The 26,781-nt window shown below is 49.0% G+C and overlaps 9 protein-coding genes across 9 annotated transcripts; 6 read left to right on the plus strand and 3 right to left on the minus strand.

The window, feature by feature from the left end:
* Positions 1-312: 312 nt before the first annotated feature.
* Positions 313-4,397, plus strand: FIESC28_10172 (uncharacterized protein; the record flags this gene model as incomplete). The annotated part of the gene is made up of 9 exons (XM_031164307.1): positions 313-552; positions 767-1,093; positions 1,813-1,853; positions 1,930-2,556; positions 3,136-3,385; positions 3,480-3,560; positions 3,609-3,724; positions 3,777-3,895; positions 3,943-4,397. The coding sequence occupies 9 exons, from the start codon at positions 313-315 to the stop codon at positions 4,395-4,397; spliced, it is 2,256 nt and encodes a 751-aa protein (XP_031011602.1).
* A 159-nt stretch (positions 4,398-4,556) lies between these two features.
* Positions 4,557-7,963, minus strand: FIESC28_10173 (uncharacterized protein; the record flags this gene model as incomplete). Its single annotated transcript, XM_031164308.1, has 8 exons — positions 4,557-4,641; positions 4,697-4,977; positions 5,033-5,217; positions 5,275-7,048; positions 7,096-7,216; positions 7,264-7,608; positions 7,657-7,838; positions 7,919-7,963. The coding sequence occupies 8 exons, from the start codon at positions 7,961-7,963 to the stop codon at positions 4,557-4,559; spliced, it is 3,018 nt and encodes a 1,005-aa protein (XP_031011603.1).
* A 1,682-nt stretch (positions 7,964-9,645) lies between these two features.
* On the plus strand, positions 9,646-11,715 carry FIESC28_10174 (uncharacterized protein; the record flags this gene model as incomplete). The annotated part of the gene is made up of 4 exons (XM_031164309.1): positions 9,646-9,721; positions 9,784-10,876; positions 10,974-11,235; positions 11,287-11,715. 4 exons carry the CDS (start codon positions 9,646-9,648, stop codon positions 11,713-11,715), a joined length of 1,860 nt encoding a protein of 619 aa, XP_031011604.1.
* Positions 11,716-11,737: 22 nt separating this feature from the next.
* FIESC28_10175 (uncharacterized protein) lies at positions 11,738-13,270 on the minus strand (the record flags this gene model as incomplete). Its single annotated transcript, XM_031164310.1, has 6 exons — positions 11,738-11,890; positions 11,943-12,022; positions 12,081-12,257; positions 12,767-12,959; positions 13,018-13,142; positions 13,204-13,270. 6 exons carry the CDS (start codon positions 13,268-13,270, stop codon positions 11,738-11,740), a joined length of 795 nt encoding a protein of 264 aa, XP_031011605.1.
* Positions 13,271-15,541: 2,271 nt separating this feature from the next.
* Positions 15,542-16,174, plus strand: FIESC28_10176 (uncharacterized protein; the record flags this gene model as incomplete). The annotated part of the gene is made up of 3 exons (XM_031164311.1): positions 15,542-15,571; positions 15,624-15,995; positions 16,046-16,174. 3 exons carry the CDS (start codon positions 15,542-15,544, stop codon positions 16,172-16,174), a joined length of 531 nt encoding a protein of 176 aa, XP_031011606.1.
* A 1,141-nt stretch (positions 16,175-17,315) lies between these two features.
* FIESC28_10177 (uncharacterized protein) lies at positions 17,316-18,402 on the plus strand (the record flags this gene model as incomplete). The annotated part of the gene is made up of 2 exons (XM_031164312.1): positions 17,316-17,438; positions 17,494-18,402. The coding sequence occupies 2 exons, from the start codon at positions 17,316-17,318 to the stop codon at positions 18,400-18,402; spliced, it is 1,032 nt and encodes a 343-aa protein (XP_031011607.1).
* A 572-nt stretch (positions 18,403-18,974) lies between these two features.
* FIESC28_10178 (uncharacterized protein) lies at positions 18,975-20,304 on the plus strand (the record flags this gene model as incomplete). The annotated part of the gene is made up of 4 exons (XM_031164313.1): positions 18,975-19,238; positions 19,298-19,388; positions 19,439-19,819; positions 19,868-20,304. The coding sequence occupies 4 exons, from the start codon at positions 18,975-18,977 to the stop codon at positions 20,302-20,304; spliced, it is 1,173 nt and encodes a 390-aa protein (XP_031011608.1).
* Positions 20,305-21,058: 754 nt separating this feature from the next.
* On the plus strand, positions 21,059-22,945 carry FIESC28_10179 (uncharacterized protein; the record flags this gene model as incomplete). Its single annotated transcript, XM_031164314.1, has 5 exons — positions 21,059-21,080; positions 21,145-21,189; positions 21,254-21,353; positions 21,412-22,430; positions 22,476-22,945. 5 exons carry the CDS (start codon positions 21,059-21,061, stop codon positions 22,943-22,945), a joined length of 1,656 nt encoding a protein of 551 aa, XP_031011609.1.
* A 764-nt stretch (positions 22,946-23,709) lies between these two features.
* On the minus strand, positions 23,710-26,372 carry FIESC28_10180 (uncharacterized protein; the record flags this gene model as incomplete). The annotated part of the gene is made up of 3 exons (XM_031164315.1): positions 23,710-23,951; positions 24,002-24,429; positions 24,484-26,372. The coding sequence occupies 3 exons, from the start codon at positions 26,370-26,372 to the stop codon at positions 23,710-23,712; spliced, it is 2,559 nt and encodes an 852-aa protein (XP_031011610.1).
* Between the last annotated feature and the right edge of the window lie 409 nt (positions 26,373-26,781).

Here is a 26,781-nt window from a genome sequence, read left to right on the forward strand (position 1 = left end):
GTTGGTGATGGTGGGTGGGCATGAAAACAATGACGAATTAGGTCCCAAGAGTTAGTGGGGAAAGTGCTTCCTTATGAGCTGGGCCAAAACTGGAAGTTGCAGTCGAGACATGGGAAGGTGGCTGGGGGTGGAGGGATGGCCCGACTGCCCGACAAGAACAGCCACATCATCCAACCGCCACACCACCGGACTTCTCCACAGACTTCGCGTCTCCATAATAAATTTTTCTGCCATTCTTGAAACTATTTCTTTCGCGTCAGCCTCTCGTCCACTTCTCTTTCCTCTTTTCTTCTTTTTGGTCGACAGCAGACCATGACAGACATCTCAGATGATCAGGTCGATGAGCTGCTGCGTAAAGCTGAGCAGCGCCTGAAAAATGGCTCTGCTTCTGCTATCGCAACCACCAACTCTACTGCTATAGTCCCGGTCGCCGCTGGCGACGCTGCGACAGATGTCAAGCAGCAAAAGTCTTCCGACAGCAGCAGCAAGAAAGATGGCCTGACTGTCCGAGCACCCCCTCAACCGCAATTAGGACTCAAGGTCAAGGAAAAGGTAAGACAAACTATCCCTTTGTCGCTTTCACTTGCGCATTTTATGAAGAAAATTTATCCCAATCTTTTGTGACATGGGACAGTATCCGTTTTGGATCAAATGCCCATGACAACATGATCCCTCATATCATAGTTACTCTGACTACCTCGCGCAAACTTTTCGTTACTTATTGCAACATACATTCTGGAGCATCTGGCTAACAAGTTTGCAATAGTCTACCGCAGGCGCCGACTGGTTCGATCTTCCCAAGACGAACATGACCCCCGAGTTCAAGCGAGAGTGGCAAGTCCTCCGCATGCGAGGCATCCTGGATCCCAAGCACCAGAAGAAGGCCCTCCGTGCGAGCGCTCCCGAGTACTCCCAAGTCGGCGAGATCATCGAGGGACCTACCGAATTCTTCAGCGCCAGGTTGACGCGCAAGGAGAGAAAGGGAACTCTCCTTGAAGAAGTCACACGGGGTCTTGATAGCCATAAGTTCACCGACAAGTACGCTGGCATCCAAAAGCAAAAGTCCAGCGGAAAGAAGGCGTTCTACAAGAAAGTAGTAGCACAGCGTCGCAAACGCCATTAGATAATAATAATAATCTTGATCAATTATAATGTCTTCTAGTCCAGTGAATAACGTTTGTCTCAAAGCGGCAAAGATTTGTGCCTGATTTGCAGACCAGCACGGCATTTCGCATACCTTGCCAGTAAAAAAATGCAATTGAATACATCCTCCCGATACAATCAGTAAACTAGAAGTTGCCCATAAGCTACTCGTGTGCTTTTGGCCATTGTTACATAGAAGATCTTGCACAGCATAGCAGGCGATGACTGGACTGTACACGACAATGGTTCCGGCTAGCGATACGTGAGGTTCAGGGTGCAAAGTTACGCCGCATTTGCACAGCTTATTCCAGGGCTTGTAAAGCTGAACTGTAAATCAAGCGCAAAACTACCTATAGTAGAGATGTTGACTCTCAAAGACTTTCACGTTCACTTCTCGCAAAGTTACAGTCCCTGATATCTAAAGGGCAGTTTTTTATTGTAGACGCGCGCTTATACAAGCGTCTAGTGACGAGGTGGTCCGTGCGCAGACATTGATCCGACGTTTTCTGGTTGGCGGCATCTCGAATCAATTTTCGAGCCTCATTATTGTCGACGCCAAGGGACAGGCAAGATGATGCGCCAAAGTATTAGACCCTTGCGGGTTTTCTCAGTATGTGCAAGGAAGATTTGACAATATCCAATGCGTCTCCAAACTAATTCGTGGCCCAGAATGAAGTGTCATGGATCACCCGTCGAACACAGGCCTCTTTGTACGTCTCCCCGCCGAAATTCGCCATTCAAGAACCAGAATCGCCCTCTCGAACGAATTGTTGCTAATTAATACAGGGCCAAACCAGGAGATCTCGTACCAAATAAGCTAGAGCCCAGCAACGACGACCAAGAACCCCGTTATCCTCGAGCGATCGAGGCCCTGCATCTCAAGCCTCTAAAGCGAGAGGCTGAGCACGGCATCCCCTCATGCGATCTTCAGCTCCGATCTTTCAGCGTTCAGCCCCTCGAATTCTTCTCCGATTTTGCTCTAAGAGCCGCATACTACCTCGGACTCCCCGCTTACGGACCCGTCCCTCTTCCACGCATCACAGAGCGTTGGACAGTCCCACGAGACAACTTCATCTTCAAGAAGTCGCAGGAGAACTTTGAGCGAAAGACGCTACGTCGGCTAATCCAAATTCGTGACGGAAACCCCGAGACGGTGCAGCTGTGGCTTGCGTACCTCCGCAAGCACCAGTTCTATGGTGTGGGAATGAAGGCCAACATGTGGGAGTTCAGCGAGTTGGGTGAGGGCAAGAAGATGGACGCTCTACCAGAGGCGGAGAAGGGTGAGATTGATTCCAAGTGGTCCCATCTCGGACAGACCAAGACTATTGGTACTATGGAGAAGGTCGAAGAGCTTCTGAACCAGAGACGGTTCCGGGAGGCTGCTGGTCTGAAGGTGCCTCCCACAACGGAGGTGTGAGAGGAGGTCGAGAACATGTTAAAAAGAGAATAAGATCCTTGTTCTCCGGCAAGAGTAGCCGCCTTCACCGGAGTCCAGAGGCATACTGTATCTGTCTTTGAGTTGTACAATAGGCCATGTAAGGCTTTGGCTTTGTAAAATCAGAATTTTGGAATGACAAAACGTCGGCAAGATCATTTATGTCCTAATATCCAGTACGGAGCCTTGTTCGGGTTGGATTTAATGACTGTACAAAGCATGTTTTTGGTTTATTGACATGATTATCGGATGTCGATGATAAATGTCAATATCTTCTAACACACATCGCAATTATGCCAGCCTCAACCTCGCATTCTATATATAGCGTCGAGTATAAAAAAAGTAACACAATGAGTTATTTGACGTTTATATTTGCTGAAGTCTGGAGTCTTTTCTCGTCTCAGTTCCTGTAACTCACTCCACGCGCCCCGGTAAATGCATACAAACTTCTCTTCACCTCATAACTTCGCCGTATTAGCACCGTTACCATTTACAAGGTCAATTCTCTTGAGGAGCTATCATCCTAAAATGCCACCAGTAAAAATACCCAGTCCTAGGGTCATCTTCTCGGGCATCCAGCCTACTGGGGTGCCTCATTTGGGAAACTATGTCGGCGCTCTACGACAATGGGTTCAGCTTCAGCGCACTGAGCCAGATGCCAAGCTCATATATTCTATCGTAGATCTTCACGCTATTACCATGCCACAGCCGCCGGAGCAATTGAGAAGGAGAAAAAGGGAGGCACTCGCTGCTTTGTTGGCGATTGGCATCGATCCTGAGAGAGCCACTTTGTTTTATCAATCTTCAGTGAGTATGGTCTTTATGGTCTTATACCTGTTACCGACTCGAATGCCTTTGCCGATTAAATGTTTCTCCATCACTGTTTACTGACGATATCTAGGTGCCGGCTCATTCAGAACTTATGTGGATTCTCAGCTGTACAGCATCTGTTGGATATCTGTCAAGAATGACACAATGGAAGGTGTGTTATATCTATTTTCACCAACAACCAGGACTGACACATATCAAGAGTAAACTCAACCTTGGTGATAAGTCTACAATAGATGATAAGCAAGCTAGTTCACGCCTCAAGCTTGGTCTCTTCTCATATCCTGTCCTGCAAGCCGCCGATATCCTTGTTCACAGGTCTGTTACTCATCCAAACGCGGCATTGATAACACAGGCTGACCTGGCCCAGAGCAACTCATGTTCCGGTTGGCCATGACCAACAGCAGCATCTTGAATTTGCCCGCGAATGCGTGACAAACTTCAACGCAGCCTACGGAAACCATCTCGTTTCCCCTCAAACTCTGATCCGTAAGCTTCCTCCTCGTTTTCCACTACATGATGCTTATAAGATGTAGCCCCGGTCCATAGAGTGATGTCCCTCAACGACCCAACGTCGAAGATGTCCAAATCACACAAGTCTGAAAAGTCACGTATTCTCATTACCGACTCCCCTGAAGACATCAAGGCTAAGATTGGCTCCGCAAAAACGGATTCCATACCCGGTATCACCTACGACCAGGGTGAGCGGCCGGGCATCTCGAACTTGTTGGATATCCTGAGCATCTTTGACGCCCAAAGCAGAAAGGGCGTTGAACTTGCGGATCAATACAATGACATCAGCCCCAAGCAGCTCAAGGAAATGGTCACTAATGCTGTAGTTGGTGGTCTGGACGGTGTTCGTGACAGGTATCTTGAGTTGTTAAACAAAGGAGATGAGTATCTCGATTCAGTTGAGAAGATTGGTGCTCAGAAGGCGCAGAAGAGCGCTGATGACACTATGCAAATCGTTCGAGATGCCACGGGGCTTTAAGCCTACCGTAATGGCAGAACCTATGTTTCCGATTTGAACGTGTGGTAACACGGTGTATGAGTAATAGACAGAATAGGGATACTTCGACTCGAATAACGCGGGAACTCCGTCTAACCCTTTTTATATGAACCATTCCTGCTCCTGTTTTTATAGCCTATTTCATGACGCATAAGCAAAATTAGAGCCTCGTGCTGACTGCCAAAAATCCCTGACAACCTGATTCGTGGCTCTCGCTCCTCGAAGACTGCATGGATAGCTTTAGTTCCGTGTTCGAGTTTAGCATTGGACACTCGACTTACCTGATAACTTTCTTCACAAATACTGACTTATCCTGAGGAGACAGCTTGTCACTGGGAAAGGTTTCATGCGCAAGTCCAGCCTCAAGCCAGCTCTTAGCCATGGGATACCGTACTACAAGCTTCTTGAGAGGCTCGCTCAACTTATCAAGCTCACTCCTAGATGCATTACCCCCCAGATTCCTTGCAAGGCTCTGTGCCAGTAGAGGGCCCAGCATTTGCATGGCTTGTTGAGCGACATCGTTCAGCTCTTGTGACTCATACTTGGTACTCACAAAGGCAGACTAGTCTGAAGTTAGCTGCGAGTAAACTTGGATAGAAAGGAGGACTTCTTCTTACCCAAAATTCTGCTGCGCTTGTTTTTGGGAGCGGCTCTTTTCCGTCTAATACTTCGAGAGTAAATAGGAAGAAGAATTCAGCGGCGTTTGAAGGTTCCAGACGAAGTAGGGTAACTGGTCGTTTGTTTAAGAGACGGGTGACGAAATCGATGCCATTTTGTGAAAGTTCCGGGTCTGCTTCGTGACCTGCCGTACAGTTCAGTAACCAAGTAAAGTGCAACATATCCATACCAAGTAACTTACTAGGTAGCTGCTTCAACAGTCCGATAACCCAGAGCAGGACCGAATTGAGCATATCCTGCTGGTTCTCCAGCCCGTCATGCTCTAATGAACTTACGAAAGAGCAAGCTGTCTTTACAAGTAAGCCTACTCTTGGTGTTTGAAGGCCTTGATATGTCAGATACTGCGCGACACTATGAGGTGGCAGTACAAATGGACCGGGCTCAGACTCGGAGAAGCCACTGCGCAGGGCGCTGCAGATTAGCTCAACAACTTCGCCACTACCATTGAATGATTCCTGAATCTGGCTGATGATAGACATTATGGTTCCTTGTAGCTGTATGAGTTGGGGGTCGACAGTTTGGGTATTAGCTTTGCCGCCTTCTAGATCAACCGAGACCTCAGACGATGCTTGAAGACCTTTGCCGATACTTGCAAGACATCGGAGTGACTTCAGTGCAGTATGGAGAGCCGGGCTCTCGTCCGGAGCGGCATATGCGCAGTAGCGGGGAGGACCAAAACAGGGCACGGGGTTATCAGAAGGTGATTGCAACAGTTCTAGAGAGCGCTGCACATCAGTCTGGACAAACCCGAGAAGTCTTGCACATGCTGAATACTTTTGGGCTGGATCAGGCATTGCCTGTACGACAGCCGCGATTCCACCAACGACCTTTTCGCTGGCTGCACAGTCGAGTCGTTCTCCGGAAACGAGGTTCTGATACTCGTTCAAAAAGCCATGGGCTTCAGTGTGAAGAGCACCTCGGCAAGAACCGCATAGTCTTAGTATAGACTTTGCTGCTGCATTCGCCATCGCATGTTCTCCGACAAATCCAAAAATGAAGTTCAAGGCCGGATGTAGTTCCGAAATATTTCGCTCGAAATATTCTGTGTAGCGCTCAATTAGAGCAACGCAAGTTTGCCTCACTCTGGAAGGCACTTCTACTTGTCCAGATCGCAAAGTCGCAAACAAAGATGATCTAAAAACAACCGAAAGGGCGTCATCACATCTGCTATCATCACTGGTGCAGTCAGCGAGTCCGCCGAGGCAAAAGGCTGCGGCCTCGAGCTGGAGCCATGACGATTCAGACAAAGCTTTAAGCACCAGGTCCGCGAAGGTCGCCACAAGCTGTGGCCCTACCAAAGTATAGACAGATTGAAGAAGATCGACAACATCCTTCCTGGCACTGGAGAAGCTTATCCTTTCGCTGGAGTCCCAAGACAGGAAATCTTTGGTGGGCGGGTAAACAATCTTCTGCCATGCATTTGACACAGCTTGCAGAGCGTGCGAGCGGGCTTGTGGAACCCATGTGTTAATCGACTCTGGGTCGCTATACATCGAATCAGTCATAGTTTCAGCATAAGTAAGCCAAAACTCAAGGGCTGGAACGAATATTCTGTCTTCGACGAGATCGCCCTGGGCAGCAAGCAGGCCACACAAATTCGACAACAGCCTCTGAGACCGGCTGTCGTCGCTTTGCATCAATCTATCAATTCTGGCTTCGCCGAATGCGAGCATGAGTTGACCAAATTGAACACAGTCAAAGTCGAAATCACCTTGGACTAATTCTTGGTACCGCCTCTGTGACCAAGGAGTATCAAAGAGTTGTGCAAGGTTCTCGAAATGCGAGTCGGTCAAAAACAACAAGCAGTTTGATAGGAGGTCGGTCATCAACTCTGCAGATACGCTGTAAAGCTCGTCGATTGTGAGTGAGGTGATAGCAGCTGTTATCAATGGTCCAATGGGCTCAGACAGTCTAGTGTCTCTCGACGATGACTTCTGAGCGAACCAAACCCAGGACTATATGTGAATTAGCGACCAGTTGAACGCAGAGGCGTGTGACCTACCTGTAAGCACTGAATTGCATCCTCATGGGCAGCCCCAGTTGTTACTTGAGGCGACATGCCGCGACTCATGAGGGCCACCGCATCAGGAAGGTTCTCGAGAATAGCATCATAGACGCCAATACTATCGATATATTAGCGGATTCCCCAAAACGGTGTGACGGGACGAACTTCTTAGGCGAATTCAGATTAATCTTGGTAACTTCGTCCAACACGTTCTTCAAAACCCAGAGGACAGGCTGCAATTGTGAAGCATCCATACGCTCGATAAGTGAAGACGAGTCGGGGGCCTCACGAAGAGCATCTGGCTGGCATGGCTGGCCCGAGACTAAACAGAGTATGAGATGATGGATGAAGCGGCTCCAAACTTGGTGGAAGTTGAGAAAAAAGGTAGCAAGGGCTGAAGCGAGCTTCCTGGCGACTAATGGTGAGGTCCCACTACGCAGCGTATCAAGATATCTTCCTATCATGACTACCAGTAACTCGGCGGCATTTTCCGGGGTTAGAGACGAGCTGCTGGATGTCAGTGGAAATGTCAGGCTAAATCGAGCTTTGTTTAAATACCTCTCATTGTTGAGCTTTATAACGATGGTGAGCGCGCCGAAGAATCTGACTTGTTCTTCAGGTCTCGCAAGCAGGTCACGAGCAAGGCCCCAGGCCTCTGGAGAATCTTGAAGTCGTGATAAGATGGCCTGTGTTTGCTTAATGATCTCAGGGGGGTTCGGTTGGTACAGGGACAAGATGAGCTGTGGACAGGTCAGCAAGCTTTCACATCAGACTCCCTGCCTTATGACAAGACAGATCCAGGTCGTTTGTGTTAACGCACGTTCTCAACCTCCGGAATCGACATCGATATCGGGTCTTCAGCCATAGTGAAAGAGCAAATGAGAAATGCTACGGCTTTACTCTCAGGGGTACTGGCCAATACAATAATCTAGGCAAAATTCGACACTGTGGCAAACCCGGTGACCCTCAAATAGCTATCATACAGGGACGGTTCGATTTCCAAGTATCGCAAGTATGAGAGAACGGAGCCTGGTTTCAGGTCGCCTGCAACTTTCTTAGGGGAAATCTCTGATATGGCCTGTCTATGATGTGTCAGCAATGAGTGAAGAGATAGCTAAGGGAAAGACCATACTTGGGCAGTGGTTATTTTGATGTCTAGTGTGGATATTCAATAACTTCTGGAAGTATTGTCGAAATATTCCACACGACAAGATGCCGGGATTGTTGCTAGGGTATCTAATCTAATTGTGCATAGATCCCTTTGGGGGGCAATTTTGGTGGAAGGACAGGGCAAGAAATAGGGTATATCGAGGACTGAAGCAACCCAGTATGATCGTCCTCAGGTAGAAAATAAATCGAATCAAGCCTTGGATGGGTCGCTTGTCTAGGTTGCGGTTGAGTCAGGGGCTTAAAACATGTAAGCGTGCCCGGTGAGGTATTGAAAGCTTATGGTAAGGCCAGACCAGCCCGTCGCTGGAAGCCCAGGGTACATGTACCTGAAGTGGGGTACATGGGAAGCCTGTCACGATGATGGATGGTGACTTGAGTTGTGTCGAATCGGGCGTGGGGGTGGTTGATTGGTAGGTATAAAATAAAATAGGAGGTGCTCTCTTTTATAGGTAAGTTTGGTGGGTAGATGATATATCTTTTTTTATCAAATCTCCCACGATCGAGATGGATTGTCGATTAATAGATATGAATAATTCTTAGTACTTTGGCCCATGTCTATAATCACTTGTTGAAGCCAAAGGCCATCTCGGTCAGGCAAGCAAGCGGCTTCCTTCGGGGCAGCGGCCTTTCAAAGATCCGCTCATACTGTTTTGCCCCGCGCTACGCTATCTAGTCTAGGTAGGTGCGGGCAGTGGAAAGATGGGAAGGAAAGATCAGGCCCAGGGTTGCACAGCGGGTATGTTAGGTGTAGGTGCGTACGGGCGGGCATCTGTGATTGACACCCGCATTTCCTGCTCCGGTCCCATGAGGCTTGACACTTCTTTTGATCTCATATCTCAACTCTTCGTTTCTGTATAAGAACACTCTCTTTCTTGAACAAGTTTTGTTGTGATTCTTGCCTGCATATTCACTATAACTTGTGCTATCAAGGTAAGCAGACCAGCAAACAACTCTTCACGGCCATGACTCCGTCTCCAAGCCCCTCATTCTGCTCCTCATCATGATGCTTGGTTAAGATACAATCCCTCATTCTTTCGCACATTCCCTCATATAGCATGACTCTGTCGCTCTGTCTCTTAGACGTCTTCATATTTCACTTCACGTCGCACACTTGTATCACCTGCTCTGTAAGAGTGAAGCCATTCCATTGAACTATACTGACACCCACCTTTCAAGCCCTTGGACATTTGAGCTTCTAGCTTGCTCAGCCAATCCTCTTTTACACTCAGTTCGTCACTTCCATCTCGAGGCCTGTTTGTTGCGTGCGTCTGATTGTCAATGCTCTTCCAGACCGCGACCTCGCTCCTCCGTTCAGCTCCTCGACGACTAGCTGCTGCTTCACGTTTATCATCACGCCGCAGGACCTCTTCTGAAGCCATGGCCAAGCTTGACACTACTTCCAGGCTGACTCTCCTGAGGGGTCTAATGAAGGAGCGCAATGTTCAAATCTATAGTACGATTCCAATCTACTTGATTCACATGCCTTTAAGAGAGCATTGCTAACAACAGATCAAGTCATTCCGTCGGAGGATAGCCACTCCTCCGAATATATCGCAGAATGCGATGCCAGGAGAGCTTACATCTCGGGGTTCACTGGCTCTGCTGGATGTGCCGTTGTCACCTTGGATTCTGCTGCCCTTGCCACTGATGGTCGTTACTTCAACCAAGCCGCATCTCAACTCGACAACAACTGGACACTCCTCAAGCAAGGTCTTCAAGATGTTCCTACTTGGCAGGACTGGTCCGCCGAACAATCCTCTGGTGGGAAGAATGTGGGGGTCGACCCGACACTTATTTCTGGCTCTACAGCCAAGAATCTGACTGAAAAGATTCGGAAAAATGGCGGTGCTGGGCTGGTTCCCGTTGATGGAAATCTGGTCGATCTGGTTTGGGGTGATGAGCGTCCTGCTCGTCCTTCTGAGAAGGTCATCATCCAGCCTGATGAACTCGCGGGTGAGTCTGTGTCAAACAAACTCAACAAGGTCCGACAAGAAATGGGCAAAAAGCGTTCGCCTGGCTTCCTTGTTTCCATGCTGGATGAGATTGCTTGGCTATTCAATCTGCGCGGCAACGATATCCCTTTTAATCCTGTCTTCTTTGCTTATGCCACGGTTACGCCCGATGCTGCTAAGCTTTACATAGATGACTCCAAGCTGGATGATAAGTGCCGCTCCCATCTTAGTTCGAACAAGGTCGAGGTCAAACCATACGATGCTATCTTCGAGGATTCTCAAGCGCTTCATGCCGCTGCCACCGAAAAGATCAAGACTGACGACAAAGCTCCCAAGGGAAACTTTCTCATTTCCAATAAAGGTTCATGGGCGCTCAAGCGGGCTCTCGGAGGTGACTCTTCGGTTGATGAAATCAGAAGTATCATTGGTGATGCAAAGGCCATCAAGACCGAGGCCGAACTCAAGGGCATGAGAGACTGTCATGTGAGAGACGGAGCTTCACTGATCCAATATTTTGCTTGGCTCGAAGATCAGCTGGTGAATAAGAAGGCGACCCTTGACGAAGTCCAAGCAGCCGATAAGCTTGAAGCGCTCCGCAAAGAAAAGAAGGACTTTGTTGGCCTCTCATTCCCAACCATTTCTTCTACTGGTGCTAAGTAAGTACCACAACTAGCTTCGACTGAGACGCTCGTGGCTTATAAAGCGGCTGATCACCGCTTGTACGCTGTGGATTTGCTAACTATTCACTTATAGCGCTGCGATCATTCATTACGGTCCCGAGCGTGGAAACTGTGCCACTATCGATCCCAACGCCATCTATCTTTGCGATTCTGGCGCTCAATACCGCGACGGCACTACCGACACCACTCGAACACTGCATTTTGGCACGCCTACGGATGCTGAGAGAGAAGCATACACTCTGGTTCTGAAGGGACACATCTCCCTGGATCAGGCTATCTTTCCTAAGGGTACCACCGGCTTTGCCCTTGATGGCTTGGCCAGGCAACATCTCTGGGTAAGCAGCTAGCAAAATTATGTCAGTTGAGATACCTAATACGTATGACAGAGAAACGGACTGGATTACAGACATGGCACTGGACACGGAGTCGGATCATTCTTGAATGTTCACGAAGGTCCTATTGGCATTGGTACTCGTGTTCAGTACGCTGAAGTAGCTCTTGCTCCAGGAAACGTATTGTCAAACGAGCCTGGATATTACGAGGATGGCAAATACGGCATACGAATTGAGAACATGGTTCTCGTCAAAGAAGTCAAAACCAAGCACTCGTTTGGCGACAAACCTTTCTTGGGCTTCGAGTATGTCACTATGGTGCCATACTGCCGAAATCTGATCAACACAGCACTACTCACATCCGAAGAAAAGGACTGGCTGAACACCTATAACAAGAAGGTCCTGGAGAAGACGCAAGGTTACTTCGAGGGTGACGACGTGACACTGGCCTGGCTCAAGAGAGAAACGGTGCGAATCGATTAAGTAATAAACTCGGCTAGTGACGCTACAGACGTACAAAGGTAGCCATTATGAACGTCGCCAGGAACGAGGCAGTAAATAATGGCCTGTTCTTGCTCTTGTTCCAGATCGAACTCTTCTTCAATAGCTTTTCAATACCAAGAGTTCGAGGGATATCCAAGCCCCAACGAGACGCAAGCTGATTATGTGAGACTAAAGGTTGAGCGGAAAGAGGCGGATATATGACTTACATGGATGGAGAAGGCAATCACTCCTGCAAGGAACGCAAGGGTTCGTGAAAAGAGGGCGACTACAACCCCAACTCCAAATCCTGGATCCAATCATGAGCCAATCATTCGTCTTGAGGTCATCCAGGGGAAGAAACATACCAGCAACACTTCCGCTAGAAAGCTGACGGACAGTATCTGGGGAAACATCGAAAGAGCGGTTTCGTCGAGGAGGTCCAGTAGCAAGTGTGGGTGCATCACAGCGAATGACAGGTCGTGTCGCAACGAACGCTCCCACACAAGTCGCCGGTGCGATGCCGCGGCTCATGGCTCGGAGAGCTACTCTGGAGTTGAAAGTACGATACATTGTTCTCAGTATGGTTCGTCCTGGGCCAATTGATTCAAATTTTCAACTGAGAAGTTAAGAAGTAAGATGTTGACTTGAGGTAAGAAAGTAAAGGGTCTCTCTAGTGTCAATTCGCCTATTACGTCAGTGACACTGGATCTCCCCGTCATGAGCTGTCAGCCAATGGCTGATCAGCCTAGGTTAAACAAAGAAATTCCAGCTGCAAAGTCGCATAAAATGGAGATACTTTGACAATGGAAGTTGAAACGAAAATTGATTGACCGCAAATTCTACATTTGCAGATCATGATCTTTGTACCAGCGCCGGCTGTCGAAAGCAGTGAAAGCCAAAAAATGGATAAAGCAAGCAATTAACAGAAACAACAGGCCAGCAGGTATATCTTGAAGCGCCCAACGCCGTCCTTACTCCCAAACCAAATTCCCATTGATGTCAATCCAGATCCCTTTCGCTCTTTTGTCTTAACCCAGCCCACCCCACATACCGCGTATCCGTCTTGCTAGCTGGATATCCTTCTGCATAATAGTGACGCGCTTGGCGTGGATGGCGCAAAGATTGGTGTCTTCGAACAGATGAACCATGAATGCCTCGGCGGCTTCTTGTAGAGCCATGATGGCCTGACTTTGCCAGCGTAGGCCCGCGTCGGCGGGACGCATCGATAGTGCGATTTCTCGAACCTGTTGAGCCGGATGTTAGTTCCTGATCGCGTGAGGAGTAGGAGCCTGAAGGACGAACAAGGCGCGCAAATGGTAGCTTTCGTAACAGAAGTTTAGTACCGCTTTGGTAATGTCGGATTTCGCGAAGAGCGACAGTGCCAGGACGGTAGCGACGCTTTGCGCGGACGGGGACCGGGTCGCCAGCTGGCGGTAATGTCAGTTCACTCGCTCATCATTGTAAGTGCGTATTCGGTTTATATCGTACCTTGAACAGCACTCGGCCGCGACTGGCGTCCCGCACCCGAAGCTCTCGATTTCTTAGTGGGAGGCATTGAAAGAGCGTGTTAGGACAAAGAGCAAGGAGGGTTCCAAAGCTTGAGAAGCTTTATAGCAAAAACATCAGCATGCGAAAAGAAGGGTGAAGTAAGTTGCGTTCTTGAACAAAATGCTGGAATTCGAAACAATGTAACCAGATTGTTGGTGACAAAGCCTGTAGGTGTAGAAGACAGGCGAGAGTATGGGATGCATCGCAAGGTGGGAAGGAACCACCGCGATTATGGGGAACGAGCGTTCGCGCGCGCGCGGTCCCAGCCCCGCGATTTTTATTTAATTGATATTCAGCCACACCTTCCGTCCAGCACGAGCCACATTTCACCTACCCCTAACGTTACCTCTAATACCGTTATTCCACTAGGATTCCCGACGGGCGGGACGGTGGGGGGGGCATACCTAGCTATCGTAACGTGGCTCGTCCTATTCCGTCATCCTCAACACGATCATTGAACTTCACACTTTCACTTTATCTTAAGTCACATATTTCCGATCTTCTTTATGCCCAAAGAGACAACGATATCAAGTTTGTACCCATAAAGTTCTTCTACATGAAAGACAGTGACGCTTTCTCTCTATCACACTGGCCCGGATTATAATCTACTCTGCTCCAGCTCCAGCATCCACATACAACAAGCTGTGTGCCTACACATTACTTTAGAAAAGCAATATTGACATTGGCGACGCCTGACATTGAACCCGCCTCAATGGATCAAGTCATGGATGGAGGTCGTTTGCCTCTTGAGGCGTGGTTCTGGGAGATGCCAACATGCACTCGCTGGTGGACAACCGCCACGATTCTGATGAGCGCCCTGGTTCAGTGCCAGATGGTGACGCCTTTCCAGTTGTTCTATAGTTTTCGGGCTGTTTTTGTAAAATCACAGGTCAGTACTGTCTTTGGGATGTTCCTCTTCCCTTTGCCCGTGATATATCTGTGTTGGGGACATTTATGCTGACAACACCCATCATACAGTATTGGCGACTATTGACGACATTCTTATACTTCGGTCCCTTTTCACTCGATCTGCTGTTCCACGTCTACTTCCTTCAGCGATACGCACGGCTTCTCGAAGAGTCTTCGGGTCGTTCACCCGCGCATTTCTCGTGGTTACTTCTCTATTCGATGACCTGTTTAATCGCTATATCGCCACTCGTCTCCATGCCATTCCTCGGCCACCCGCTCTCCTCGACGCTCGTATACATCTGGTCGCGAAGAAACCCCGATACTAGGCTCAGTTTCATCGGCCTACTCTCTTTCACCGCTCCGTACTTGCCCTGGGTTCTGATGGGCTTTAGCCTTGTATTGCATGGCACTATCCCCAAAGACGAGATCATGGGAGTCGTTATTGGGCATGTATGGTACTTCTTTTCGGATGTCTACCCACCTCTGCACAACGGATCTCGCCCTCTGGATCCTCCTACCTGGTGGAGGCGCTTGTTTGAAGCGCGCCCTCAAGTTGATGCGGATGACAGCACCAACGATAACGACATCTTGGTGGCGGAAGCAAGAGGAGCAGCGCCTCGTGAACTGTAAAATATCGAGGACGGTTTGGCAATAGCCGTGTGCTTAGGAAGTTTGGTGTAAGACCAGCTTGCCCTCTCGGCAAGGTTTGTCTCAATTGTTTTTTGTTGTTTGGCGTTGAAAGGTCAAGATTAGGAAGCATTACACAAGACACAGACGTCGGAACTGTGAACGGCGTTGGTTTTTATAGCGTGAGAATTGAAACAGAAATTGACTTCATCTCTTGAAACCAAGGTGGCTACTCAATGTGATCTACAACGATGAGGCTCTACAAAACTGTCTCATGATATGATATGCCTTAAAGCGCTTCCCGTCTACAGCCGTCGGGCACCAGTTTTTGCAAGGCCTCAGACCCTCAGTACAGTAAAGTTCAGCATTCCGATAGCCGGTTACCAGTCAATCTAAAGCTACGATGATCCTCAGAGCTGGAGGCTTGTGATTGTGATGTCAGTGGAACAGATCAGACCCTGACTGCAACTAACTTGGGCTTTAGTGTAGCGCTGATGTGCTGACGTCGCTCGCTAGCTTTCGCCGGACATTTCATGGTCTGACCCCGCCGTCATGGATGGAACCTTTGAGATCCAGCAGTCCATATCCATAATACATAAACAGCCTTAGACCCCGGGCAGCATTTTGCAAGCTTCAAATAAAGCCTTCACCTGCTGACACCCTGGATTTTGTGGCCCTCTTTGCTCTTCCTCCCTTTGACCTTCACACAACCTCAACTGCGTAAATCTGCTTTACTGCAACAATGCGAGCTTACTTCTATGATGGCCTCCCAGTCTGTATACCCTGCTCTCGCTGCCCGACCTCTCGACTAACAAAAATTACAGGGCGACCAGCGCCTCCCCCACAACTCGGGAAAGCCTGTCAGCGTTGACGATCTTATGAATATCGGCGTTTACTATTACCATCTTCCCGAACTCCAGCAGGTCGACAACCTTGCGAAGCAGCGTGATTACAAGAACCGCGACGAGATCACCGTCTCTCCTCAGGCCATGGGCGATGTTTACGAGACAAAGGTCAAGTCTTTCTTCGCTGAGCACCTACACGAGGACGAGGAGATTCGCTACATCCTTGGTGGGCGTGGATACTTCGATGTTCGAAGCAAGGACGACGACTGGGTCCGTGTTTTGCTCGAGAAGAACGATTTGCTTATTCTGCCTCCTGGCATTTACCACCGTTTCACCACCGATGAGAGCAACGTGAGTTTGGAGAAGCACTTTACCTACATTCAAGACTGACCGGTCTACAGCACGTCCATGCCATGAGACTATTCAAGGAGGACCCTAAGTGGACGCCTCTGAACCGAGGCCCCGAAGTCGACAAGAACGAGCATCGACAAGAATACGTGAAGCAATTCATCGGCGAGCCTGCCCAGTAAGAAGACCACGTGGGAAACAAGCCGTGTTTGATTGTAGAGGCTAAGTGGCAGGCGAACAAGTACATTACCGGTCCAACTCAAGACCAACAGCCATAAATAGCGCTGCTTGAAAACTCGGTGCTACGGTCGAGAGCACAACTTTGACGTGATCCAGAATTTTTTTGCGTCATTTCCAGGGTCCATTATGGCTGATAAGCATACGACCTTCGATCGATCTGCTCGAAACCGGAGAGCGAAAACCACAGCCAAATGAGCAGTGTGAACAAGCTTGGATATCCATTGTTTGATGACATAGTTTACCTTTTATTCGAAAATGAGAGTTAGCGGGAGTTTAAAGAAGCTGTGTTCCATGACAATTGAATAATGTGCACCTATCTCCTGGCGTAGAATTGAAGCTGTCTCTGGGTCCGACATCCATATCTCATGATAAATTATGAGGCTAGTCGTCATGAACTGATTCATCATGGTCAGCAAGCACTGTAATCAAGCTCCTGGCATTGGCTTCTGGTCCACAGACTACCGCGAGTGGGTAACGTTATGGATGTCTAATGGCGAGCGACTTGCTTGAAGACTGCTGCGACCAAGGTCTACTGCTGGTTGACTGACAAGCACTTGTAGAACCAGCTCGTCATGTTCATTGTACTGGTTTCGCAATTTATCGATCAAGTGATACAGACTTATATGTTCTGCTTTGCCATTTTTTATACGTGGATGCACACCTTGTACCAGCAGACGCCACACTAACAATGCAAGATCGAGAGAGGTTGACCGCTATTCAGTAGTTCATAGGCCTTGTTATATGCACGCAGGTTTCAGGTTAAGTTCGCAAGTTATATACTGCCAGTTTAAACGAATTTTCTGATCAAAGCCAGCACGACGTGTGTCGTCAAAACCATCGTATTTCTAGTACTGATACCCGATCCCGATACGTGACTACTATAGGTACCTACAATACAGTACCTATAGCCGCCGGTGCAGGCATGAACCCCGCCTAAAAACACAACGAGGCCCTGGTGTTTCATTGATGGTCAATAGCTGGACCGTCTTCTTCGGAATATAAACCTTCCTTTAACATCAGCCTGGATCAAGAACAAACCAAGACATACAGCTCAATTGTTGAGATATAGCTTCATACTGCAACATGGATGCACGAACAGAAGTCTCAGATGCCACCGAGGCGTCAACAAGACCACGAATAGCGCAACTCCCTGCTAGTTGTGACCCTCCGCAGCCCAATGCTGCTGTGAAGCAATTGGTCTGGGTGGTATGATCTCTTCTCAACGTTCCCTCACCAGTTTCAGGATACTCATGATGTACAGATCTTTGGAGGGACAGGACAAATGGGACACAGCCTTGTCAAAAGCGCACTTACACATGGAGATTTAGTGACGTCGGTTGGTCGCGTGTTTGAGACAAGCCTTAATGACATGGAGAATATCCATGAGAACTGTCTCGGCGCGTTGTGCGACGTTCGCGCCCGCGAATCCGTGAATCGAGTCATCGAGCGCACGCTCCAACGCTTCGGCCGCATCGATATCGTCGTCAATTGCTCTGGCTACGGTGTGATTGGCGCCTGTGAGGATCAGGATGAGCACGATATACGCAATCAGTTCGAGACCAACTTCATGGGGACACTTCACATCATCCACGCTACACTGCCCTATTTTCGGAGACAGAATGCTGGCCGTTATCTCATCTTCAGCTCGACTTCTGGCGCGTTGGGTGTTCCTGGCCTGGGCCCTTACTGCGCGACTAAGTATGCGGTTGAGGGCTTGATTGAGGCCATGCTCTACGAGACCGATGCCTTTAATATCAAAGCTACGCTGATCGAGCCAGGCCATGTAAGGCCTGAAGAGCCCGAGATCCAAGACTCAACACTTCCAACATCCTGGGGTCATTTTCTCGTGAAGCCGCCGAGCGAAACATACGGTCATCCAACATCGCCCGCATTACACGCCCGGCGGATCGTCCAGTGGCTCGGCGACAAGTATCGACCTACAAGTGCAGTCAAATGCGCCGAGCTTGTATGGCAACTCGGGCACTGCTCGTATCCTCCCCTTCGTCTTTTGTTAGGAAGCTATGCGATTGAAAGCATTCGCGATCGCATGCGGTCCGTGACTGAGGAACTGGAAGATTGGAAACACCTCAATTTCCCTGCTGGACCAGAAGACGACAGAGAAACTGGCGAAGAAACAGCAATGCCAGATGCCCCCGAAGCTGCTTTGTAACGCACAGATGAACATCATGGGTATCGGCACATGAAATGGCCTAATTGAAGCACCACGCGCATTGGCATATTGGCTCGCTCGTACTGGGTGGAGCAGCCGGGAGCTAAATCCTTACGAGGCACAGGACACACACAGATTCTTTACGAGCTTTTCTGATGCAACCTGGACCCTGGAAAAAGATGCCGTATGAGCTATCGGCTCTGGACCGAAAAAAGGGCTGCAAACTAACGTCACTAGACCGTCCCTGTTCATATGACTAAGCCTAATATCTTGGTTGCTCCACGTCTCCCCTTGTGCCCCTCGACCTTGTGGCTTGTACTTGGCTAAATAGTCAAAGGGAGAAAAAGTATCCAACGGGGTAAAAGACTGCGGATTTGTCCAACACGCGTTGTCCCTTTCTCCTTTTTTCATTTTCTGCGACCCGTGATATTTTTGACGCAGTCTTTCTTCGCTGCATCAACCCAACGACTCCTATTACCCAATTCGACAACTGGGCCCGTTACTCCCCGTCGCAACCCAGCGCTGATCCCCCGTTTCGACTCCGCGATTGTTTCGTTCGTCTTATACAAACGATGACCGATAAGAAGAACGAGGACTACGTCGTCCGTATGGGCGACGACAACTATGACAAGAACGAGAAGCCCAGCTTTCAGCCTCGGTCACCGCCTCCTATGGCATACGGCTCAAGTCCAGTCGGTGGTCTTGAACAGCTGGAGAAGAGCCCGCCCCTGTCTATCTTGGCGTATTGCTTGTCCTCGATCAGTATGACCGTTGTGAACAAGTATGTGGTTTCGGGCAGCTTCTGGAACCTCAACTTTTTCTACTTGACTGTTCAGGTATAGTCACTGGCGCAAACCATCTCTCAGTGCAGATTTTAACGTCGAGTTCTTGATAGGCTATCGTGTGTATTGGCACGATTACTCTATGCAAGCAGCTGGGCCTGATAAAGGTTCTCGCCCCTTTCGATGTCGACCGAGCAAGAAAATGTACGTTTGCTGCAATTCCGGACTACACTTCAACCACTAATACGAAAAAGGGTTCCCTATCTCGCTTCTTCTTGTGGGCATGATCTACACCAGCACAAAGTCGCTTCAGTTTCTCTCAGTCCCTGTTTATACGATTTTCAAGAACCTGACCATTATCGTCATCGCGTACGGTGAGGTGCTTTGGTTCGGTGGTAGCGTTACTCCTCTGGCCTTGCTCTCTTTCGGGCTTATGGTTCTGAGCTCAATCGTTGCCGCTTGGGCCGATATTCAGAGCGCTATCAATGGCGACTTTGGCACTGGAGACTCTGCTGCTGCTGTATCTACACTTAACGCTGGTTACGCTTGGATGGGTATGAATGTATTCTGCAGTGCGGCCTATGTGCTCGGTATGCGCAAGGTTATCAAGAAGATGAACTTCAAGGATTGGGACAGTAAGTCAAATGTTGGCGGTGTGATGTTTCTAAGCTGACCTTGTGTAGCCATGTACTACAACAATCTTCTTACGATCCCTGTTCTTGTTATCTGCTCTCTCCTGACAGAGGACTGGTCAGCCTACAATTTCTCTCGCAACTTCCCTGATGATACTCGTAACAAAATCATCATCGGCATGATTTACTCTGGCCTCGCTGCTATCTTTATCTCCTACTGCTCCGCCTGGTGCATTCGCGTTACCTCCTCGACCACATATTCGATGGTAGGCGCCCTGAACAAACTTCCTATCGCAATTAGCGGCCTGGTCTTCTTCTCGGCCCCGGTCACTTTCGGCAGTGTATCTGCCATTTTTATCGGTTTCATCAGTGGTCTCGTTTACGCCTGGTCCCGCGTGCGACAGACGATGTCATCTGGAGGCTCGTTACCTACCGTGGCACCTCCCATGAGCGCCAGTGCCAAGAGCAACCGCGATGCCAATTCTTAGATGAGATGAAACAAGACACAAGATTTCAGGGGACATACTACGCAAGGCGTCAGTGGTGCAGTTAAACAACTTCTGTGACAGACGGAGTCAGGAATTCGGTAGAGCCCAGTTCAAGGACTTGGGACTTGTAAACTTTTAATGAGCGCGAAAAAGCGCATTGCTTCTTGAGATATAGACCAACAAAAGTTAAGGGCATGAATATCTGCATACTGAGCGCATGTACTTTACAATGTTGTCTGTCGAATTGTACTTGAAGATAACAGATAGATGATTCCAACCGTGGTCAAAGTGTTAAAGGAAATAGATCCCTTTTTGTTGAGGATATGGAAAATATGCATTCTTATCAATGGTATACATAGCTTAACAATTAAGATCCTCATGATCACCTTCATGGTCATGATACATTTCTGTTGGAAAGATCGACACGTGCCAATCCGATAAAGGACCCACGTGGGGCAGCGCCAGCTGAGGACGTCACTTTTTATGTCCAAGCTTTTTTGCTTCTTCTCCAAAATGTTGGGGATCTTTTTTGACATGGAAATGAAATGACGTCTCTGACTCCTTTGATCTTCTGAACCAGCTACATTAGCTCTCTGTGTGTCTCACGCCATGATATAGCGGGGGAAAACCACTACAGACCACGCACAACCCTCAATTCCTATAATACTTCTCCTCTTCTCGATATCTTCTTGGATCAATCATTGTCTAGTTTACTCCCTTCTTGTATGGTGTATAGCACCTGATCGCCAGCAGGATGCTGTACTTCCTTCATAGGCGTGAGTTTCCAAGCTTCGTCCATGGTGTAACACTTCTTATTTTCTAACTTGTATCCCCGTGCAGCTTTTGTGGCCGTAGCAAGTACCGTTGGTGCCGCCCCAGATGACCGTGAGTCCGCGATGAAAGCTCCCAGAGCTCCCAAAGCTCGTAGTAGCGCTAACACCGCGTCTAGTCAAACTCGTTACATCGTTCTTGATATCCTTTCCTCTCGCGGCTCTCCTCAAAAGAATTCCCGATTCAAGACCAGAACTCAAGAACCTCTTCAGTATTGGGTACGACGGCAGCTTACTATCAATTCAATTGTTGACCCTGCTAACATGTCCGACTAAGTGTGTCCCTCTTCTACCTCGTCGGCCTGTTTGACCTTTGGGATGGCGCCCGAACCCTCTTGATCAGCGCAGGCGGCACCTACTGCATTGCCAAATACCTTCGAACGAGCCCCTACATGCCATGGATAGGATTCGCTTTCGTAATGGGACATATGTCTATCAGTCATATCGCTCGCCAAGCCGTCAACGATCCGTCGAGCGCCGATGTTACAGGTGCTCAGATGGTGCTTCTTATGAAGCTGAGCGCATTCTGCTGGAATGTCGCCGATGGACAGCTCCCAGAGGAGCACCTGTCGGATTTCCAAAAGAGAAACATGCTTAAGGAGCTGCCTCCTGTGTTAGACTACGCTGGCTGGGTCCTGTTCTTTCCTGCACTCTTCGCTGGCCCATCATTCGATTTCGTGGATTATCGCAAATGGCTTGACACGAGCCTGTTCGACGCACCGAACGTTGATCCTTCAAAGAAGCCTCCTGTCCGAAAGAAGCGAAAGATTCCTCGAAGTGGTGGTCCCGCAGCTTGGAAAGCTGCGAGCGGTATCTTCCTCATCGCCATGTTCATGGGCCTGGGTGGTTCATACTATCCCACCTTGCTCACCACTGATAGCTTCCTGAACTATGGCTTCCTCCGCCGTGTCTGGATCATGCACATGGTCAGCTTTACTGCACGACTCAAGTACTATGGCGTCTGGTACCTTACTGAGGGTTCTTGTATCCTTGCGGGGATGGGCTACAACGGCGTGGACCCTGTTACAGGCAAGGTCTTCTGGAACCGGCTGCAGAACATTGACCCGTGGGCTGTCGAGACCGCACAGAACCCACGCGGGTACCTTGGAGGATGGAATATCAACACCAGCAACTGGCTGAGGAATTATGTCTATCTGCGGGTTACGCCCCGGGGTAAGAAGCCTGGTTTCCGTGCTAGCCTAATGACTTTTGGCACCAGTGCTCTATGGCATGGATTCTACCCTGGATACTATCTCAGCTTTGTTCTCGCCAGCTTGATCCAGGACTCTGCAAAGCGTAAGTTACTTTGATTCTCTACAGATGTGATACTAATAGTCACAGACTTTCGTCGTCATGTTCGTCCTTTCTTCCTCGATCCTATCTCAGGAAATCCTTCGCCTAAGAAGAAATACTACGACTTCGCATCTTACCTTGTCACACAACTCACATTCACATTCGCAACGGCCCCATTCCTGGTTCTCACATTCCAGGGTTCGTTACTTGCCTGGTCCCGCGTCTACTTTTATGCAGTCATCTGGACTGTTACTTCCCTGGTCTTCTTCTATGCTCCTCCAACCAAAGCCTTCCTGAAATCGCAGCTTGAGAAGCGTCAGGGCCGTGCTAGTGCCAAGCTCGTGCGCTCAATCTCTACGGACAGTCTGACAGGCAAGGATCCTATTCTGGGAATTTCCAAGGATCCTGAGGATGATGTAAATGAGGCCATGAAGGAGATCAGGGCAGAAATGGAGATGAGACAAAGAAAGGCCAAGGCCAATGGCGAAGCACCACATGCACATATCAAGTCGGGCTGAGGTGAGAGCCCCAAGCATTTGGATGTTGTGGGCCTGCCATTAGTGACATAGGATGTTCGTTATTTTGACATCATTAACAAGCATGTCCAGTGTTGAAAATGAGGATAGGTGTCGTTGTTTCAGGTATTGAGACTGTGTGATTGACAGCGGAAGCATTGGCGAATTTATAAGGATTATATCGCTACCTAGATGAGTGATAATTAGAAATCATTAGATTTATCTATATGTGTATGTATTGTGTGCTTCTTGGTAGAGCCCGTTTCAGACTCTATTAATTACAATGTATGGTATCGTGAAATGAGTGTCTATACTGACTGCCTTTCGTCTCGTCTTAATATTGGTGTTAAATCCAACCACTTAGTTGTACATGTACATATGCAACAGAAAAGAAATGTCTCAGTGGTTGCATACCCGTCATAAATGGGTAAACACCAGGAGACTATGAAAAGAAGAAGCGAGGAGAAATCTTGAGTCAAGAAATTATGCTGCTTCAGAACGCCGAGACAGGAAAGGAAAAGGCAAATATCGTGTCTCGTAAAATGGTATGCTCAGAACAAAAATCGTTGGTCGTTGAAAATTTTGGATAGAATTGCATAAAGATCGTGAGTCTTGAAAAGGGCTAAAATGGTTCGAGCAAAAACAGAAACAAATCGTAATTCGTCGTCAATTGTTGAGATGCCTTGAGTCTCCATGGGAGGTTTCGGGATCAAGACCGTCCTTGTGGTCCAGGTCATCAAAACGGGATATCTTCTTTGTAAATGGTATCATTGTCCCCAGCGTTGTTTAACGCCTATCACGATGAGCGCAATGATGGCGCCAAGGATGAGCAAACCGATGATAGACATGCCTCGGTTGACCTTCCTCCACCAGATTGCACTCGTAAAAACGGCATCCTCTCTGCCGTTCACTTGGGTTCCGTCTAACTTTGACGTACTGTTGTTGCGCTCAATATCATCTGTCTCAGTAGTAGCCGCCTTGATAGGAATGAATGCAGCCAGCATCCAGGCTGAAAATACGTTAGGGCTTGATCTCTATGAAGTGATATTGTGGACTTACCCAGTGGGAAAACAAATCCCACGACAAACATGGTGACCTGAGCATTACGTCGGCCAGTTAGTTCACTCCTAGATTCCCATTCTGAAGCCGGAGGCTGCCAGATGCTGATCTGAGCAGGTCGTCGATCCCGTGCCAAGTGAGGCGACCAGATGCTGGAAGTTTGCTTCTTGATATTGCGAACGACCGCCATCACCGGGTGAGCTGGTGCCGCGCTGACACCCATGGAGCCCGTAGCTGAATGTTGTCGAGGAAACAAGTCGCGAGGTCGGCGTCTGGGATTACGAATGTTGGTGGCATTGGCATCCTGGCTGGGCGATCGGCTAAGTTGAGGCTCGTGAAGCTCGCTGTCGTTGAAGTCAGAGTCATACATGGACTCCATGGAAGGCTGCGCGGCCAGCCATTTGCGCTCACCACTGCCATAGTAAACCCTACAACCAGTGAGTCAGTTATAATCCTTCCATGTCATCACGTCAGGTACTTACTTAGCCCAAGCAGGAACAGCAGCGTTGAAACTGGCAGTTGATCGTAGGCTGCGGTCGGAGGCATGGCTTGACAAAAACCGTCCCAATCGAGTTCGCGAAGAGCGGTGATGGAGTACTTCCAAATCAGCAAGGCCATCGCCATCTTCATCATGATCGCGAACCAAACGGATTGTGCCGGTCGCGGGATCACGGGCTGAGTTTCGGGCATGGGTTGCAGAAGGGGGTTCCAGAGAGTTGTTCCTCGAATGGGAAGGGGTATTGCCCCTGGAAGGTGAAGGACTTTCGATGTGCTCTTCAAGGCCGAAAAGTGAGGAAGTCATGCTCAGAACATGCTTGCTGTGGTCACTACCACGCCGACGGGGAACAGAAGAAAGCGAAAGAGCACGAGATGCGGGCTCACTGCTGCCACCCTCGCTTTCTGACATGACTGTTGATAATTGACCGCTCCATTGATGAGGGCGTGATTGAGGTCGGCTTTGGAGATCGTGCCACGATGGACCAGCGTGCTGGAGTACTGTCGGTGGCCCAACAAAAAGTGCACGAGTGGCCTCCTGGGTGAAAATGGTCGACAGAGAGGTTATTGATGCGGATCGAGATCGAATGGTGTCACGAGATCGACATCTGGCGAGGGCAAAGGTATCGGAAGATCTTCTTTTCCGTGGCTGTAAAGGAGCGACAACTAAACTCTCTTGTGAGAATTCGGGCTGTACACGATGTCTGACAGCTACGATAGATGAAGAGGCCGAGTGGGTGACGAAATTGACGTTGCTGTCTTCGGTCGGTGGTCGAGTGCTGGCATATAAGGAGGCTTCTGCTGAAGACGGATCGCCAATAAGTTCGATGTTGGAATGTATCGACGATGGTGGCAGACTACGCAAGTCGGCGACGTTGACTGGGGAGCTTTGTCCATATGTTTTGATGTTGGTTCTTTCAGAGACAGTGGTTCTTGTTTGATCGGACGATGAAGAATGAAACGATGTCTTCTCATTAAGCCACTTAGAAGAGGGGCCTGCTTCAGGAACAGGAAGATCAACCTCAGGCAGTGTAGGGAGAGGCAACTCTGGCGGAGCATCTTGAGTTTGCGGTTGCTTTTGCTTCACGTCGGGAGTTTTGGGTACTTTACGCAGGCCTCCGAATAACCGGTAGTTCCAGGGCGAGGTGTCGGGGGTTGATGGGTCTTGGGTCCGCGACGAAATAACTGGAGAACTTGGTTCACGTTCAGCAAGCGGAGTCAAAGGTGAAGCTGGCCGGCTTTGACGATCCTCGCCTATCGTGCCCTGCGTGCCTATGGATTCTCGGCCGTAAGAAGTGTTGCCGGTGGTGAAAGATGGAGGAAGAGACCAGAGAGACTCGACTCTTGAAGACATTGAAGCATTGTGATATTGTACAGAGAAGGTCTTGTCAGGGTTGACTTTGATGACCTTTTTGCGAGAGGCGGGTCTTGGTGAAGCTGAAGGTCCACGAGAAGGTGGGCGTGAAGCATAAGAGGCTTGATCATCAGCATCGGTATCATAATGGGGTGTCCAGGAAGATTGGCTTGGTTCAAAATCGGATGACGGATATCGAATTGGGCCCTTCAATGGTGACGGAGATACCACGGTTGTTCTCGCCCGGGTCCTTTGCAGGGATGGTGATGGTGTTTCAAGCTGAGGACTGAAGGAATGCGACGGGGAGTATGTCTGACTCTGATCAAGTTCCGTATCGGTCTCAGCATTCGCATCAGCCTGAGTGATTGTCTTAGACGATGTGACAGTGCCATCTGAGGCAACCCGTGGCGGACTGTAAGGGACAAGGCGGATCCCGAGGCGATTGTTCTGTGAATTGTTTTCTGAATTACTGCGCTCATGCAATGCCCGACGAGGCGGAGAGCCAGACGGTGAGACCGACATGCTCTACGCACGAGGCGACAATAACAACGGCTTTGCTTTGCAGGACATGAGAAACCCAGCAATGACTCCCAGAGATTCTTGTCCTCAATTGACAAGACAATTAACTTTGAAATCGAAATCGTAAATATCGTCGGCTGTCTGTATAGTATGTTGAATTCGGTCGGCGCCGGAGGTGGGTCAGGAACTCGGAGGCCACGGCCGGAAATCAGACGGGACGATATAAAAGAATTAAAGACCACAGCAGCGCAATGGCATGAATGAAGCACCAATTGTTCCAAAAACGACAGGATCAAGCAAATACCAGACAACCTAATACGAGACAAGCTGGGGTATCTGTCGATGGAGAGTCGCGAGGTGGATCGTTCGCGTTTCGGCCGACTGTGGGAGTGAAAAAAAAAAAACCGACTCG

The sequence above is a fragment of the Fusarium coffeatum genome (assembly GCF_003316985.1).
Source record: "Fusarium coffeatum strain FIESC_28 chromosome Unknown BRIP53273_contig_289, whole genome shotgun sequence".
Lineage (NCBI taxonomy): Eukaryota > Fungi > Ascomycota > Sordariomycetes > Hypocreales > Nectriaceae > Fusarium > Fusarium coffeatum.